General features: G+C 44.3%; 1 protein-coding gene across 7 annotated transcripts in view; it reads left to right on the plus strand.

The window, feature by feature from the left end:
• The first annotated feature begins 1760 nt into the window (after window positions 1-1760).
• The window catches only part of LOC137888246 (glutamate receptor 1-like), a 46494-nt gene continuing 31759 nt past the window's right edge, over window positions 1761-16495 (plus strand). For 6 of the 7 annotated variants that reach the window (XR_011105122.1, XM_068731597.1, XM_068731598.1 and 3 more), the window contains exons 1-2: window positions 1761-1934; window positions 7203-7337. Coding sequence is in view for 5 of the 7 variants with exons in the window: in XM_068731597.1 (XP_068587698.1) it covers window positions 1832-1934; window positions 7203-7337 (238 nt within the window). In the remaining 2 variants the exon portion in view is untranslated. Of the gene's footprint in view, window positions 1935-7202; window positions 7338-15781 lie in introns of those variants that run through there. The other variant, XM_068731599.1, reaches the window with a different exon arrangement.

Here is a 16495-nt window from a genome sequence, read left to right on the forward strand (position 1 = left end):
GGGTTTACCTACTGAGGGTTTACCTACCGAGGGTTTACCTACCGAGGGTTTACCTACAGAGGGTTTACCTACCGAGGGTTTACCTACCGAGGGTTTACCTACTGAGGGTTTACCTACAGAGGGTTTATCTACAGAGGGTTTATCTATCGAGGGTTTATCTATCGAGGGTTTATCTATCGAGGGTTTCTCTACCGAGGGTTTATCTATCGAGGGTTTCTCTACCGAGGGTTTCTCTACCGAGGGTTTATCTACAGAGGGTTTATCTATCGAGGGTTTATCTATCGAGGGTTTCTCTATCGAGGGTTTCTCTATCGAGAGTTTATCTATCGAGGGTTTATCTACAGAGGGTTTCTCTACCGAGGGTTTACCTACAGAGGGTTTACCTACCGAGGGTTTACCTACAGAGGGTTTACCTACAGAGGGTTTCTCTACCGAGGGTTTACCTAAAGAGGGTTTACCTACAGAGGGTTTCTCTACCGAGGGTTTCTCTACCGAGGGTTTACCTACAGAGGGTTTTTCTACAGAGGGTTTACCTACCGAGGGTTTATCTACAGAGGGTTTCTCTATCGAGGGTTTCTCTACCGAGGGTAGACTATGGGTACCGAGGGTAGACTATGGAGAACAAAAACACGTCTTCACTCAGAAGATATTTAGTTTGATGTTTCGGTACATCGACCTTCATCAGGTTACTATGAGTCTAAATATCTCTGAATTCAAGTGTTTTTTTTCTTTAAAATCTGTAAAACATGATTGAAAATCTTGCTCGACAGAATTCACAGACGTCACTGTGAACTGTTTTCTATCAAAGTGTCGGTAGAAGTGAACGTGATCGTGAGATTGTAGACGTTCAGCTGCTGGATGGAAACGGAGAGAGGAAGTCGATCATCTGTGCGGTTTCAGAGGATCCACCTACGCTGCCGTCAGCCGGTTGGTGGAGAGCAGATAAATCCATCCGACCAGGAGGATCGGGTTCCTCTCTCTCTCTCTGTTGTCTCAGCACATTGTCTGAACAGAGAGAATAGAAGGAGATTATTCCTTGTGTGGGTAAACTGTGGTGGATTAGAAATCACACAGACCAACAAGTTCACACTGTGGCTGCTGATGAAGAACTCATGTGGACTCTAGTGTGTCCATGGGAGGACTTCTTCACTGTGTTATTTGTATTGTTTACCTGTATGTATTGATGCCGCTGTAGGATTAATAAAGTATCTATCTATTCTTTATTTTATTAAGTGTCTGATAGCAATGTACACAAGACATTAGCCTCCCTAAATGTACTTATATATATATATATATATATATATATATATATATATATATATATATATATATATATATATATATGAAATGTATTCCTTGCTGTCAGAGTTAAAGGATGTTGTCCTCATGTTGAGTGTTTATTGTGAAGATGTCGCCATAGTGTTTCTGTTGTAGTTCAGTAGAATGCACTAGAGTACAGAGTGAGAGTAAAGACCACAGCTGAATAAGTGTGAGTTAGTGCTGATGTGTCGACATGTCTGTTCAGTTGCTGCTGTTCCTCCACGTTCACGCGCTCTGCAGGACGTGCTGCTGCTCTACTATAGGGGGGGGGGGGGGGGGGTACAGAACCAGTGAACGCTCACTGTGACTCTCAGAGTCGACGCGGCTGCAGAGCTCCGCGCTCCAACTATGGACGTTTGATCAGAGCCGCAGAGAGAGAAGAACCGACGCGGACCTCCTCCGGTGGATGAGCGCGTCTGTTCACCGGGCTGCGGTGGACCTGTGCCCGGCTGTGGATGGGATTACGCGGGTTCGCTCAGCGTCTCCCGTCGGTGCTGCTGGAGGAGGAAACATGCGGCCGCAGAGCTCCGCGGTCCCCTCGGTGCTGCTCCCGCTGCTGCTGCTGCTGCTCGGGCTCTGCAGCGGCACAAGTTTCCCAAGTAACATCCACATAGGTGAGTGAGCGGCGGGCACCCCGGGGCGCTGCGGGACCAGAGGTGGACCCGGGGCGGGATCTGGTCTTAGTGCTCCTTTGATATCTTAAATATGTTTATAAGGTGCTATATTTCTATTCAATCACGAGCCTCTGCGTCCATGTAGTGACGCACTGTGGAAGACCCTCAACTCCAGTAATTACCTGTTTCCCACAAATATACATCATCATTATATATAATGATATAAAAATATCATTATATATAAAGATACATATAAATATATGTATATATATCATGATATATATTTATATATCATGATAGATATCTATATATATATTTATCATGATATATATATAATGATATATATTTGTATATATAATGATAGCTATCTATATATGTATGTATATATATATATATATATATATATATATATATATATATATATATATATATATATATATATATATATATATATATATAATGTTCTATTTTGACTTGATTTGGAAGCGTGTTGCTCCAACAATAGAAACAGACTGAGTCCAGGTCACAGTTTCATGGTTGTAATAATCTTTGTATTGCTACAACATTCCTGCTAGTATCTGTTTAAGTACCCCTCTTGTGTATTAATACTCACAGTGTGTTAGTATTGTTATACTCATGTTTTGACTAGTATTTAGTATTTTGTGTGTATTGCATCTTGATATCCCTACAACACGCAGTGAGCGATTGAAGTACATTATTATAGTGACGGAGTGTTCAGGTGATTAAAACTACAGTAATGTTATATTATTATTATTATTATTATTATTATTATATAGTATTATATGAATCAGCACCATGCACAGAGTCACATAATGTTTACCACTTCTTTAAGATGTTTATGGTGTTTGTAGTTATTGACCCAATGTGTTTATTGGTTCAGATTCATAACAGTTCAGATTCATAACAGTTCAGATTCATAACAGTTCAGATTCATAATAATTTAGATTCATAACAGTTCAGATTCATATTTCAGATTCATAACATTTCAGATTCATAGTTAAGATTCATAACATTTCAGATTCATAATAGTTCAGATTCATAACAGTTCAGATTCATAATAATTCAGATTCATTACAGTTCAGATTCATAACAGTTCAAATTCATAACATTTCAGATTCATAATAGTTCAGATTCATAATACTTCAAATTCATAACAGTTCAGATTCATAATAGTTCAGATTCATAACAGTTCAAATTCATAATAGTTCAGATTCATAATAGTTCAGATTCATAACAGTTCAGATTCATAATAGTTCAGATTCATAATTGTTCAGATTCATAACAGTTCAGATTCATATTTCAGATTCATAATTCAGATTCATAACATTTCAGATTCATAATAGTTCAGATTCATAATAGTTCAGATTCATAATTCAGATTCATAACAGTTCAAATTCATAACATTTCAGATTCATAACAGTTCAGATTCATAATAGTTCAGATTCATAACAGTTCAGATTAATAACAGTTCAGATTCTGAATTGTTCAGATTCTTAATAGTTCAGATTTTTAGTTCAGATTCATAACAGTTCAGATTCATAATAATTTAGATTCATAATAATTAAAATTCATAACAGTTCAGATCCATAACAGTTCAGATTCATAATAATTAAAATTCATAACAGTTCAGATCCATAACAGTTCAGATTCATAACAGCTCAAATTCATAATAGTTCAGATTCATTGTTGTTCAAATTCATAACAGTTCAGATTCATAATAGTTCAGATTCATAAAAATTCAGATTCATAACAGTTCAGATTCATAATAATTCAGATTCATAACAGTTCAGATTCAAAATAGTTAAATTCATAATAGTTCAGATTCATAACAGTTCAGATTCATAATAATTCAGATTTATAACAGTTCAGATTCATAACAGTTCAGATTCATAACAGTTCAGATTCATAATAATTCAGATTTATAACAGTTCAGATTCATAACAGTTCAGATTCATAATAGTTCAGATTCATCATAATTCAAATTCATAATAGTTCAGATACATAACAGTTCAGATTCATAACAGTGCAGATTCATAATAGTTCAAATTCATAATAGTTCAGATTCATAACAGTTCAGATTCATAACAGTTCAGATTCATAATAATTCAGATTCATCATAGTTCAAATTCATAATAGTTCAGATTCATAACAGTTCAGATTCATAATAGTTCAGATTCATCATAGTTCAAATTCATAATAGTTCAGATTCATAACAGTTCAGATTCATAATAGTTAAAATTCATAAAAGTTCAGATTCATAACAGTTCAGATTCATAAAAGTTCAGATTCATAACCGGTCCGATTCATAACAGTTCAGATTCATAACAGTTCAGATTCATCATAGTTCAAATTCATAATAGTTCAGATTCATAACAGTTCAGATTCATAACAGTTCAGATTCATAACAGGTCCGATTCATAATAATTCAGATTCATAATAGTTCAGATTCATAACAGTTCAGATTGATATGTTTATTGGGCTGAATTGTTCTTCTTGGTTCTTATTCTTTCAGTGAATAGGTCCACATCATCATAGATTAATCTGACTATATTCTCTTTAATAATTGATTGTTTCGTGAAATGTTAGATAATAATGGCATTCATAATTCCTCAGAGCCCACGTTCATGTCTCCATTTTTCTTGTTTTCTCAGAATAACATTCCAAAATCATAAGATAGTGAGTTTACTGTCATACATGAACAAACGTTTGTGATTCGTTGCTTTTAAAATGACTTCATTGACTCGTCGTTGCGGCTCTAATATCACACGTTCTTTAATGTTCTTTATCTTCATCTGAACCAGAACCGCTTATTAAGCAGAATACAAGGAATTTAACACGGTGCACAACATGAAGCCATCAGCACAGTGCAACAAATAGAACATATTAGGATGTACAAGAACAGTAACAGTAACAGTAAACCAGTCAAACATGTACACTCACCAAAGTACTGCACTGAGTACTAACTACAGTACTCAGTACAGTAACAAAGTACTGCACTGAGTACTAACTACTAACTACAGTACTCAGTACAGTACTAACTACAGTACTCTGTACAGTAACAAAGTACTGCACTGAGTATTAACTACAGTACTAACTACAGTACTAACTACAGTACTCTGTACAGTAACAAAGTACTGCACTGAGTACTAACTACAGTACTGACTACAGTACTAACTACATTACTCTGTACAGTAACAAAGTACTGCACTGAGTACTAACTACAGTACTAACTACATTACTCTGTACAGTAACAAAGTACTGCACTGAGTACTAACTACAGTACTAACTACAGTACTCAGTACAGTACTCTGTACAGTAACAAAGTACTGCACTGAGTACTAACTACAGTACTAACTACAGTACTCTGTACAGTAACAAAGTACTGCACTGAGTATTAACTATAGTACTAACTACAGTACTAACTACAGTACTCTGTACAGTAACAAAGTACTGCACTGAGTACTAACTACAGTACTAACTACAGTACTCAGTACAGTAACATTTCGTGGCACTTAACTTGAATACTTTGAACTTCTACTGAACCACAGTTCAGAGGTAAATATTGTGTTTTTTACCTCACTGTATGTATTCACATTGATATCAATCAGAGATGTATTTATAAGACAAGAGGAGACAGTATTGATCCCTGATGAACACATGAATACATCAATCATCACAATACAATAATACAACATATATCATTCTGCATGATGAGTACTTTTACCTTTGGAACTTTAAGTATATTTTGATTCTTTTGCACTTTTACTTAAGTAGAATTTTGAATGCAGGACTTTAATATCTACACTGTGGTAGTACTACTTGTATTTAGTAAAGTATCTGTGTACTTCTACCACTGAGTGAGCCACCAGACAAAGGATTGTTACGTTAATAATACTAGTGATGCATCGGTGTGAAGTGGAGCAGCTCTTTGAACTACTTCATGTTTTCATGAAGTATCTTAAAGCTGTCAGGTACACATAGTAGAGTACAAAGTACAACATGTAAAGTACAAGTACTTCAAAGTGAGACCTGTGGTCACACACAGGACACTTCAATGGATCAGTGTGAGCTCTGTTCAGGATCAATAACCTGGAAGCGTCTCTTTGATCCCGGACCGGTTCGGTCACGCTCACGGTGGATCAGCTGTGGGCGGTGAAGCGGCTCATCGGACCGGCGGCTCCGGCTCTCCGCTCGTGTTCGGTGCTGATGAGGCATCGAGCCGAACTAACTGCGTTTCCACTGGAATAGAACCAGCAGACTGCACAGCTCAGCAGTAACTCGCTCTGAGTCCTTCTGCAGAGCAGATGGACGGCTTCCAGCCTTAACACGCTCATGAATAACACATATATTCTAATAATACTCCTAAAATATCCCCATACTTTATGTGAGCAGTGTTCAGAGGGTAAGACAGGTTGTACTTTTTGGGGTTAACGTGTCAACAAGCCTGGAGGATGAAGGTACAGTACAGCTTCGTCCGTGTTTCGTATATTATTGTATTTAATAAGAAGTGATATTAAAGCGTCTTTCTACTGTTTTACTAATGTAGCAAGAATGCTACATTAGCTTTGTAGCACCTGTGGTTTCTGCTAGCAGCTCACTTCCTGTCGCTAACTGTTAGCAATCTGGGTCTGAACAAGTTTTTAACTATAAATAGTATTTTATCATATTAGTGTTGTGGACTATAAACAAGTACATGTACTATGTACACTATTTATACTGTACTACACCTCAGAGGTACATGTTGTACTTTATACTGTACTACACCTCAGAGGTACGTGTTGTACTTCATACTGTACTACATCTCAGAGGTAGGTAGAGACGTAGAAACCAGAGAATGGTGACTTAAACACTTAAAACATGAAGTTTATTGTTCTGTTTTCTGAACAACTGGATTAAAGTGATGTGCTCTAAAAGCTCCTCTAACATCTGGATGAGTTCAGTAGCCTCAGAGACCAACATTTCTCCTTCACCACAGAGGGTCCATCAGTCACAGCCGAAGAGTTCACATCATCTCTCTGTGAGGCTTTTAACGGAAACCACCGCAGAGCAGCCGGCGGCGTTTTTAGTGACGGTGGTGAACTCAGCCTCTGGTGGAGTCAGAGGACGGTGGAGCTGTGCAGGACAGCAGGCGGAGAACAACATGGAGGCTTCGTCTCAAACCGTAGTTGTAGAAGAAGTGGAGTTCATGCTGAGGTGTTCCTCCTGCAGGACGGTGTGTTTAATCCTCTCTGTGTCTCTGTGGAACAGGAGGACTCTTCCCCACCGGATCCCATGAGTACGAGGTGTTTCGCTTCGCCCTGGCCCAGCAGCAGGACGTCCCCAAACTGGTTCCACAGGTGGACATGGTGGACCCGGGGAGCAGCTTCTCCATGACCTACGCCTGTAAGTTCAGACACACTCTACCTGCTCAGGTACTCTGTTCTCTACCTGCTCAGGTACTCTGTTCACTACCTGCTCAGGTACTCTGTTCTCTACATGTTCAGGTACTCTGTTCTCTACATGTTCAGGTACTCTGTTCTCTACCTGCTCAGGTACTCTGTTCTCTACCTGTTCAGGTACTCTGTTCTCTACCTGCTCAGGTACTCTGTTCTCTACCTGCTCAGGTACTCTGTTCACTACCTGTTCAGGTACTCTGTTCTCTACCTGTTCAGGTACTCTGTTCTCTACCTGCTCAGGTACTCTGTTCTCTACCTGCTCAGGTACTCTGTTCTCTACCTGTTCAGGTACTCTGTTCACTACCTGCTCAGGTACTCTGTTCTCTACCTGCTCAGGTACTCTGTTCACTACCTGCTCAGGTACTCTGTTCTCTACCTGCTCAGGTACTCTGTTCTCTACCTGCTCAGGTACTCTGTTCTCTACGTGTTCAGGTACTCTGTTCTCTACATGTTCAGGTACTCTGTTCTCTACCTGCTCAGGTACTCTGTTCTCTACCTGCTCAGGTACTCTGTTCTCTACCTGCTCAGGTACTCTGTTCTCTACCTGCTCAGGTACTCTGTTCTCTACCTGCTCAGGTACTCTGTTCTCTACCTGTTCAGGTACTCTGTTCTCTACCTGTTCAGGTACTCTGTTCTCTACATGTTCAGGTACTCTGTTCTCTACATGTTCAGGTACTCTGTGTGACTGGATGACTCAGGTGTGTTTGTGTTCAGGTGAGATACAGATACTTCAGGTGTTCAGACATTAGCGTTTGCGTGTTCCTCCTCTGGCGGTGCGTTGGAGTAACTCTGTCCTCTCCGTCACGGGTCAGCTCCTCCTCCAGCCCTCATGGGGCAGAAGACTCAGATTCAGGGAACACAGAACTAAATGCAGGCTTTAGAGAAGAGGCTGCAGTAAGTGGACGTGGACCAGAGGGAGCTCACACAGCTAAATGGACCGCGGCCTCGGGGAGCGTTCAGCACACTGCAGCAGGTTTACTGAACAATGTGCTGACCTGCTTCTATTCTCACCAGCCGGTTCTATTACACCTGAACGTCTCACGACCCCCAGGTCAACTCCAGACAGGAGCAGCTGTACACACACACACACACACACGCACGCACGCACACACACACGCACACACACACACACACGCACGCACGCACGCACGCACGCACGCACGCACGCACGCACGCACGCACGCACACACACACACGCACACACACACACACATAATGCAGAGCCAGCTGTCTGTCTCATCATGATCATCATCATGAGACAGACAGACAGAGACTCCCCTGTCTTCTTTATTTCCTCATATTAACTCTTCACTTCACAACATGAACTCATTTGCATATTTTAAAGGCTTCATCATCGTGTCGTTGCGTTGCTCAGTGTGTCCTCTCTTCTTAGAGCTGTTGTTTGTCTCTTTAATGTCCAGCAGAGACAAACACAGTTCAGACGTCACTCACTGAGAGATGAAGAGAGACCGCTCTGCTCCTCCTCACAGTGCTCCTCAATCATTCACTTCCTCTCTCCTCTCTCCTCTCTCCTCTCTGTCTCCTCTCTCCTCTCTGTCTCTGGAGGAGGTAGAGGAGGAGGAGATGGAGGAGGTGGAGGAGGAGGAGGTGGAGTAGGTGGAGGAGGTGGAGGTGGAGTTGGAGGTGGAGGAGGAGGTAGAGGAGGAGGTGGAGGAGGTAGAAGAGGAGGAGGTAGAGGAGATGGAGGTGGAGGAGGTGGAGGAGGAGGAGGTGGAGGAGGAAGAAGAGGAGGTAGAGGAGGAGGTGGAGGAGGAGGAGGTTGAGGTAGTGGAGGAGGTGGAGGAGGAGGTGGAGGTAGAGGAGGAGGTAGAGAAGGAGGAAGAGGAGGAGGAGGAAGAGGAGGAGGAAGAGGAGGAGGTAGAGGAGGAGGTGGAGGAGGTGGAGGTAGAGGAGGAGGTAGAGGAGGAGGTGGAGGAGGTAGAGGAGGAGGAGGTAGAAGAGGAGGTAGAGGAGGAGGAGGTGGAGGTAGTGGAGGAGGTGGAGGAGGAGGTGGTGGTAGAGGAGGAAGAGGAGGAGGTAGAGGAGGAGGTGGAGGAGGAGGTGGTGGTAGAGGAGGAAGAGGAGGAGGAAGTAGAGAAGGAAGAGGTGGAGGAGGAGGAGGAGGAAGTAGAGGAGGAGGAGGAAGTGGAGGAGGAAGTAGAGAAGGAAGAGGTGGAGGAGGAGGAGGAGGAGGTAGTTGTCCTGTGACACAGGAGTCTTTTAACCATAGAGAGGATGTTTGGTCAGGGAGTACGGTGGCCCTGAGAGCTCAAACCAGTGACGACTGTAGCTTTAAATCAAGTAGAAAAGAGATCGCAGCTTCAAAGCTAACGCTAGCTCACTATCAGCCAGGTGCTTCTTTACTGTCCCCTGCACACAGTGCCTGGTCTTGTGTTTTCTCTATTTGCAGCAATATTTAGTCAAATTGGAGAAGATGTTTGTGTCTGGTGGACCCGGTACCGGATCCGGTACCGGGTCCACCAGACTATTTAAAGGAGGTGTGAACGTGTGGAGACTCAAATAGTCCTTCACACGTAACACCTAGAGGAGGATTAAACTCAGTGAGCGTTGGAGGAGCTGAGGAGGAGGATGTTGTTGTCACCGAGCCAGGCTAGCTGTTTCCACTTTTTATGCTAAGCTAACTAAGCTAACTGCCTCCTGTTGAGCTCTGGCGATACGACACGCTGTAACTTCCGAGGGTGTTGGTCTAACAGAGCATGTAACGTGTCTTTGAACGCACCACTAGCAGTGATGTGGGTCGAGCTGAACGGAGGAGAAACATCCACCGTCAGCAGGAACAGCAGAGAGGAAGTGTGTGGGTCCGTTAACTCTGAAGGACCGCAGCACTAAACAGGTCCACGTCCTCACTGCTGCACAGTCACTCCTAACGCTACTGAGGAGGAGGAGGAGGAGGAGGAGGAGGAGGGGACATGAAATGCTCCTTTGGTGTTTATCAGGAGCAGACAGAAGGACACCATCATGTTATTTATTGTTTACTGGTGAATAAAACCCAAAGAGGAGGCATCGTGTTGGAGGCAGGAAGTAGAGAGAAGAAGAAGAAGAAGAAGAAGAAGAAGAAGAAGAAGAAGAAGAAGAAGAAGAAGAAGAAGAAGAAGAAGAAGAAGAAGAAGAAGAAGGAGGAGGAGGAGGAGGAGAAGAAGAAGAAGAATAAGGAGAAGAAGGAGAAGGAGAGCTGGTGACATGTTGCCCTCCAGGACTCAGTGGTAGCTTCACGCTCAGTTGAACGTCTCACATGTGAAGCAGCTGTTTTTATCTCCAACAATCAGAGGTTCTCTTCAATTCAATGACGTTCAGAAGCTGAACAGAAGATCAGACGCTCTGTCCACTGAGGGACAGACACAGGAGACATGTTGGAGATGTTAGAATACAAGAACACTCTTTAAATGTTCATTTCTTTATCCTCTCTGTCTCTGTCTCCTCTTTCCTCTCTGTCTCCTGTCTCCTATCTCCTCTCTGTCTCCTGTCTCCTCTCTCCTCTCTGTCTTCTGTCCTCTCTCCTCTTTGTCTCCTGTCCTCTCTGTCCTCTGTGTCCTCTCTGTCTCCACATATCCTGTCCTCTGTGTCCTCTCTTCTCCCTCCTCTCTCTTCTATGTCCTCTCTGTCCTCTCTTCTCTTTGTCTCCTGTCCTTTCTCCTCTCTGTCCTCTCTCCTCCCTCCTTTCTCCTCTCTGTCCTCTCTGTCTCCACATCTCCTGTCCTCTCTCCTCTCTGTCCTCTCTGTCCTCTCTCCTCTCTGTCTCCTGTCCTCTCTCCTCTCTGTCCTCTCTGTCTCCACATCTCCTGTCCTCTCTGTCCTCTCTCCTCTTTGTCTCCTGTCCTCTCCACCCTCTCTCCTCCCTCCTCCCTCCTCTCTCTCCTCTCTCTCCTTTCTGTCCTCCCTCCTCTCTCTCCTCTCTCTCCTCTCTGTCCTCCCTCCTCCTTGTCTCTTTAAACATGTCTGTCGTTGCGTCTTGTTTCATGTTGTCTTTAACACCGTTTGTGTCTTCATGAACCAACACTCATTTTCTTTATTAACGGTATTTTACTGTTGACGGTCGTGTTACGTTTTCATCGACGTCGCTCTGTAGAAGCAATCGGTCGAATCTTTGCTTTTAACAAACGTTAAAACCTGTTTTCACTCAAACCTGCGACCGTTATCTGCGCGTCGGCTGGAGATGACGCTGTGATGACGCTGTGATGACGCTGTGATGACGCGGCGCTGCCTCGGAGGCACCGGTGGACTGGCGTGCTTCAGGTCGTGTGTGGCGCTTCAGGTCGTGTGTGGTGGCGCTTCAGGTCGTGTGTGGTGGTGCTTCAGGTCGTGTGTGGTGCTTCAGGTCGTGTGTGGTGCTTCAGGTCGTGTGTGGTGGTGCTTCAGGTCGTGTGTGGTGCTTCAGGTCATGTGTGGTGGTGCTTCAGGTCGTGTGTGGTGGTGCTTCAGGTCGTGTGTGGTGCTTCAGGTCGTGTGTGGTGCTTCAGGTCGTGTGTGGTGGTGCTTCAGGTCGTGTGTGGTGCTTCAGGTCGTGTGTGGTGGTGCTTCAGGTCGTGTGTGGTGCTTCAGGTCGTGTGTGGCGCTTCAGGTCGTGTGTGGTGGTGCTTCAGGTCGTGTGTGGCGCTTCAGGTCGTGTGTGGTGCTTCAGGTCGTGTGTGGTGCTTCAGGTCGTGTGTGGCGCTTCAGGTCGTGTGTGGTGCTTCAGGTCGTGTGTGGTGCTTCAGGTCGTGTGTGGCGCTTCAGGTCGTGTGTGGTGCTTCAGGTCGTGTGTGGTGCTTCAGGTCGTGTGTGGCGCTTCAGGTCGTGTGTGGTGGTGCTTCAGGTCGTGTGTGGTGGTGCTTCAAGTCGTGTGTGGTGCTTCAGGTTGTGTGTGATGCTTCAGGTCGTGTGTGGTGGTGCTTCAGGTCGTGTGTGGTGCTTCAGGTCGTGTGTGGTGGTGCTTCAGGTCGTGTGTGGTGCTTCAGGTCGTGTGTGGTGCTTCAGGTCGTGTGTGTGGTGCTTCAGGTCGTGTGTGGTGGTGCTTCAAGTCGTGTGTGGTGCTTCAGGTTGTGTGTGGTGCTTCAGGTCGTGTGTGGTGCTTCAGGTCGTGTGTGGCGCGGCGTTACTCAGCGTTGCGACTAAACACATTAATGAGAGCCTGAGGTCGAGGCTGCCAGATGGACGCCTCGTATCGCCTCCGTTTGTTTGTTTGAGACGTCGTGATGTCGGAGTTTGATTCGTCTCGGTGAGCTTAGAGCACACGTCTGTGAATCCAGTAGATCAGAACTAGTGTTCGTGTGGCACCGTGACGAACGTGTAACCCGTGAAACTCTCTGATCGAGTCTGACATGAGTCAGACTCTGGAGGCCGCTCAGGTTTACGTCTCGCTCAGACAATAAACTCGATTGCGTTGAACCCTAACCCTGCCGGTGACTTCTTTGAAGATGTTTTGGGACTACAATAGAAGCAAACAAACAGAGTAGACTCAGTGTTGGTGCAGTAGTTCAGACTCCATCGACTGACCTCCTGACTCTCAGTGAGTCCAGAGCTCCTGAACAGATTCATCCTGAACGACCATCAGGTTACCAGAACCTCAGCAAGCACGGACGCCTGTCCGATCCTAGCGCTTGAATGTTGAACAGATGTTGAAGAGATGATCGTCCGGTTCAACAGAGTGAAGTCAGAGCTTCATGTGTTAAAGCTGCATTCTCTCTAGTGTCCAGCAGGGGGCGACTCCTCTGGTTGTATAGAAGTCTAGTCTAAAATGACTCTACTTCTCTCTTGATTTATTCCCTCAGTAAACATTGTAAACATGAGTTTATGGTCTCAATCTCTAGTTTACAGTCTTCTTCAATACAGCATGATGTTCATTTACTACATTATGGTCCATTTAGAGTCACACAGAGCATAAAGAGGGGATGCTTTAGGGGCGGGGCTACACGCTAATTGACAGGTCTCTACGTCACTCCTCCTTTGTCCTGATGTGGTCACTTCCTGTTCACTGGTTGATAAAGACACAATGGCGACGGCTGTAATCCAAGATGTCTCTGAACTCGAGGCTTTAAAACCAATGAGTGACGTCACAACAGTCCTCGTGTGCACTAGAGGAGCGTCAAAGTGCTCTCCTGGTCATACATTATAGTGTTTGTTTACTTCTAACCCCAGGCTCTTCTCTAGAGAGCTGACAAGAAGTGAGGGGACAGAGGTTGGAGGACATAGTCGGGTCTTCAGGCCACCAGGACGTCCACAGATGGCGCCTCTTAAAATATGACTTAACTCAGTTGTCTGTGGCTTCGTAGCGTCGCTGATTGTGAACTTGTATTCTAAACGTCTCCATCATTCGCTGCGGTGGACTAAGTGACGTGAACACCGGGCGACGGACAGAAACAGTGACCTGATTGTTGGACGGAGTGTCTCCGGGCCGTCCTGTCTCCGGGCCATCCTGTCTCCGGGCCGTCCTGTCTCGTCCTCTCAGCCGTTGAGCGGGTCGTGGTGGTGAGCGGAGGCAGTGGAGGATGATGGCTGCGAAGGCCTCCGGGTTCATAGACGTCCTCACGATCACCCGCCAGAGAAGCCCGTCGTTGCTTTCTCTCCTGCAATTGTGATTCGTCACAGAGAGACAGATCTGCAGGACGGACGGACGTGTCGGAGGACGAGCAGCTCTGCGCGGGGGAGCGGAGGTCTCAGCTGTGGGGCCCGTGGCGCTCGTCGTCGTCTCTGGGCCGTGTTTAAATAAAGCTCTGTCTAAAAGCCTCGGGTGGCGAGGACTGAGATGTCTGACTGGAGGACCCCCGGTGGGGACGAGGTCAGCTCAGGCTCTGCCACCAGTGTCCTTGTCCAACGTTTGTCTTGGTTCATGTTAAAGGACGGTTGAATGTGATTCGTTCGGCTTCATTCTCGTGAGACTCGGAAGGCTCACAGCTCTCATCCAGTGCTCATAATTGATGCGCTGTAGCTCCTAGATATCCTCACAGATTTAATTTAGTTATCGACATGAACCAGGAAGCATGAAGAGCCTCACAAGGTGGGCAAGGAGGTCCATGAGACAAACCAACACTGTTCTTTCTTACTAAATTGTGAACGTTTATTTCAAAAAGACTGTTGCTGGACTTCAGTACGATATCATATGAAGCGTTGTTTGAGGACACCTTGATCTTAGAAGAGTAGAGCATGAAGAAGAACCCACTACAAACACTCATGGAGGTCTCTTCTAGTTCCACTTGGTCTTTGAGTTGAACTGAGACTCTCACACCTCCTCCTTCCCTCCGGACTTTCTGACTTTTGACCTGAACTGAGATCCCAGCTGTGAAACCTCATCGGTCCGGATCAAAGTGAACCAGGTTTTCTGTGTGGGAACATCTGTATGATGTTGGACCAGTTACAGGAAGTTCTGTCTGTAAAAAGACAACAACTAATCAAAATGAGCTCATGATGAACGGATACTGATGAAGAGTCATTCTTGTATTTTGTATATTTGTATAGACGTAGTCAGCAGGTTAGAAAGATGCTGCTGGTAATGAAATCATATTATTATTAATATTATTATTATCATTATGATGTTATTGTATCGTCAACAGATCAGTGTCTTGTATATTTTTACACTAAATGAAATGAGTGAAACCTGATTAACAAACATCAATGAAGAAGAATAAATAGCAGCTGTAGATGAATACAACAGAAGGACAAACATCAGATGTCCTTTAGGGTGTACACATCTGGATCGTCATGACAACCTTGTTGTTGTTGTTGTTGTTGTTGTTATTGGCTCTCAGCATCTGTCCACTCTCCGTGATGGAGGAGCAGGACAGCAGCGCTAATGCTAAGGGACAGATACCTCGTTAGCATGATAGCATTTGCCTCGGGGCTGTGTGGCTATTGTTAGCATGATAGCATGGCCCCAAAGGGAGGGGGGGGAGGGGGGGAGGGGGTAGTCTGCTCAGAGGGGCCGGGCTTGTTGTTTGTTAGCGTGTTAGCGCTGCACACCAAGGACACACACACACACACACACACACACACACACACACGTCTGTCACCTGAAGGGATGTTTGTGTGGTGTTGGTGTTTAGGTAACCTCTTTACTTCTGACCAATCACAGAAGAGCTTCTGCTCTGTGAAGATGAAACACAGGAGATGAAGCGGTCGCTGATTAAAGGACGCTATATTTAAAGAAGAGGTTTACTGTGTCGCTCTCATCAGCTGGCTGCTCTGTCTGTGTGCAAATATTCAGCTTCAACTTCCTGCAGTACTGGTACTGAACTGGTGTTTGGATGAGTCACCCTCTCTTCATACAACATGTCCCCTCGTTACATGGACAGTCTTTTCTCAATACTTAGCTAAGTTTAGGGACATTTTGTGAACCAGTTAGGTTTAATCAAAGATGGTGGTTTGGGTTAGAACAACTACAAAGGTGTCGTTACTGAAATCAACACATTGATCTGTTCATTACATCACGTTCTTCATTGTAGGTTTAGTTATAAACGCTCTATAGAGCCTCATATATGAGGATCAGTTTGGGTTTAAGTGAAACATTGTTTTACCGGCGTTGAAATGTTGTCGTCTCTCCGTGTTCACGTCTTTACGCTGAAAATTCAAGATGGAGAACGCTGATAATATAACATATCTTTTCTAAACAAAGGTTGATTTTTCTGAGCTTGAATAAGGTTGAGTTTCAACTTCATTCATAAAACCAAGATGTCAAACTTTACTGCTTCTTTAAATATTACAGTGTTCACCGTGAATCCGACTCCACAGACTAGTTTTGAAGGAGATTGTACCGTAAACGAATCCTTCAGCCGTGAGACTTAAGAGTTCTTCGATTAAAGCCGTTGTGTGTTCGGAGATTAACCGTGTGGAACCCTTCATCAGCTACACAGCAGCAGAAATCACGTCCGTCTGCCGTGAAGATAACAACTGTTATCATCTGAGATTCTGCTGCTCTGTGTTCAGATCAATGTAGATAAAAACCATAAACATGTGAAGGGAAGTGTGTGTGTGTGTGTGTGTGTGTGTGTGTGTGTTGGTTTAAAGACGAGATGAAGAAGTGTTGATACGGACAAACGGAAATAAATGACGAACAGATTCATATTCATACTTTACAGCCAAACTCTGTAAATACACATGTACGGTTCTTTCAAT

Source organism: Cebidichthys violaceus, unplaced genomic scaffold (assembly GCF_023349555.1).
Source record: "Cebidichthys violaceus isolate CVI_PGR_0920_01 unplaced genomic scaffold, fCebVio1.0.p SCAF_53, whole genome shotgun sequence".
In the NCBI taxonomy this organism is placed as follows: Eukaryota; Metazoa; Chordata; class Actinopteri; order Perciformes; family Stichaeidae; genus Cebidichthys; species Cebidichthys violaceus.